This window comes from Microtus pennsylvanicus, chromosome 1 (genome assembly GCF_037038515.1).
Source record: "Microtus pennsylvanicus isolate mMicPen1 chromosome 1, mMicPen1.hap1, whole genome shotgun sequence".
NCBI lineage: Eukaryota > Metazoa > Chordata > Mammalia > Rodentia > Cricetidae > Microtus > Microtus pennsylvanicus.
Genome location: NC_134579.1, coordinates 149900268 through 149901928, shown reverse-complemented (window position 1 = coordinate 149901928; position 1661 = coordinate 149900268). Strand labels below are relative to the sequence as shown.

The following is a 1661-nucleotide window of genomic DNA, read 5'->3' as shown; positions in this document are numbered from 1 at the left end:
TTTCGATTAATTAGTTTGTCACTGTGATCTTCAGTGTGTGTGTGTATTTCAAGGGTTAAGCTCAGGTCATTAGGCTTTTGTCAAAAACCTTTAAGAGGGAAAATTCAGATTCAAACACTTCCTTCAATATAGCGGCAGAGGTAGCACCAATAAACAAACTATTGCAAAAAGGAAAGCAGGGTGGGGGCAAATGAGACGTGACCTAGAGTTGGGGAGGACAAAGGAAGAGTGAGGAAGGGGAACAAGGAGCTGGTCCCCCCCATCCCTAATACTCCTAACCCAGAGGTGCTGCAGTGATCCTGCCATTGTCTCTGTCTCCAGGATGGGTCCAGGAACCCTCAATGATTCAGGAACCCCAGAATTCCTGCTGCTGGGACTGTGGGCTCCACCTTCTCTGCGTCCCTTGCTGTGGGTCTCGCTTCTCCTGGCCTACCTCGCCACGGTGTTGGGCAATGGTGCCCTAGTGTTCCTGATAGCTCTGGACAGACGGCTGCACCGGCCGATGTACCGCCTGCTGACCCACCTGGCCCTGCTGGACACGGCCTATGTGAGCACCACGCTGCCACAGGCGCTGGCACACACGGCCATGCACCATGCTCGCCTCTCCCTGGCGCGCTGTGGGGCGCAGCTCTATGTGGGCATCTCCCTGGGCAGTTGCGAGGCCATCCTTTTGGCTGCGATGGCCCTGGACCGCTGCCTGGCTGTGTGCAAACCCCTGCATTATGCGACCCTGGTGACTGCGCCCCGCTGTGCAGCACTGGCTGGAGCATCCTGGACCCTGGGCTTTGTACTGTCTGTACCCAATGCGGTGGCTGCGCTGCGCCTGCCCTTCTGTCCTGGGAGGCCTGCAGTGGACCACTTCTTCTGTGAGCTGCCTGCGGTGCTGAGGACAGCCTGTGCAGACACCACGGCCAACTACAGACTGGTATACGGCCTGGGCGTGCCTATCCTCCTGGTACCCTTCGCCCTCATCCTAGCCTCTTACACCTGGATTCTGACTGCAGTGTGCAAGTTGCCTTCTGCTGGGAGTCGCCGAAAGGCCCTGTCTACCTGCAGCTCACACTTGGCGGTGGTAGGGCTCTTCTACGGCACAGTGAGCGCCATGTACCTGCGGCCCCGAGCCTCTACTGCTCTTCCTGCCAGACATCATAAGCTGGTGGCCGTTTTCTACCTGGTTGTCACACCTGTCCTCAATCCGCTCATCTACAGCCTTCGAAACCGTGATGTCCACCTGGCAGCCCAGTATGTCCTGGCTCGGCTTCGGGGAGTGTGTACTGGCTTGCACTAAACCACCTGGGTGAGGAACAAAGGTTTCATTCAGTTCGGATCCCTTCAAATTCTGTGGGGACAGCTTTCTTTTTATTTTACATTTTTGAGAGAAGGTCTCAGTAGGTAGCCCTAGCTAGCCTGGAACTCATTAGGTAGACCAGGCTGGCCTCAAACTCACAGAGATCCACTTGCCTTTGTCTTCTGAGTGCTGGGATTAAACGGGTGTGCCACTACACAGAGATTTTTATTTAAACCATTGTATGATATTTTATTGACCTTTTTGATAACTTCTCAGATTATGTTTTGATCATATCCATCATCTATTCCTCTCCCTAGCTCCTCCCAGATGCACCCCCACCTACTCCTAACTTAAGAAACAACACGCCCCAGCC

General features: G+C 54.4%; 1 protein-coding gene across 1 annotated transcript; it reads left to right on the top strand.

Moving 5' to 3' along the window:
• Positions 1-322: 322 nt before the first annotated feature.
• Positions 323-1288, top strand: LOC142857672 (olfactory receptor 2G3-like). Its single transcript, XM_075986396.1, has one exon. The coding sequence runs from the start codon at positions 323-325 to the stop codon at positions 1286-1288; it is 966 nt and encodes a 321-aa protein (XP_075842511.1).
• Positions 1289-1661: the final 373 nt, after the last annotated feature.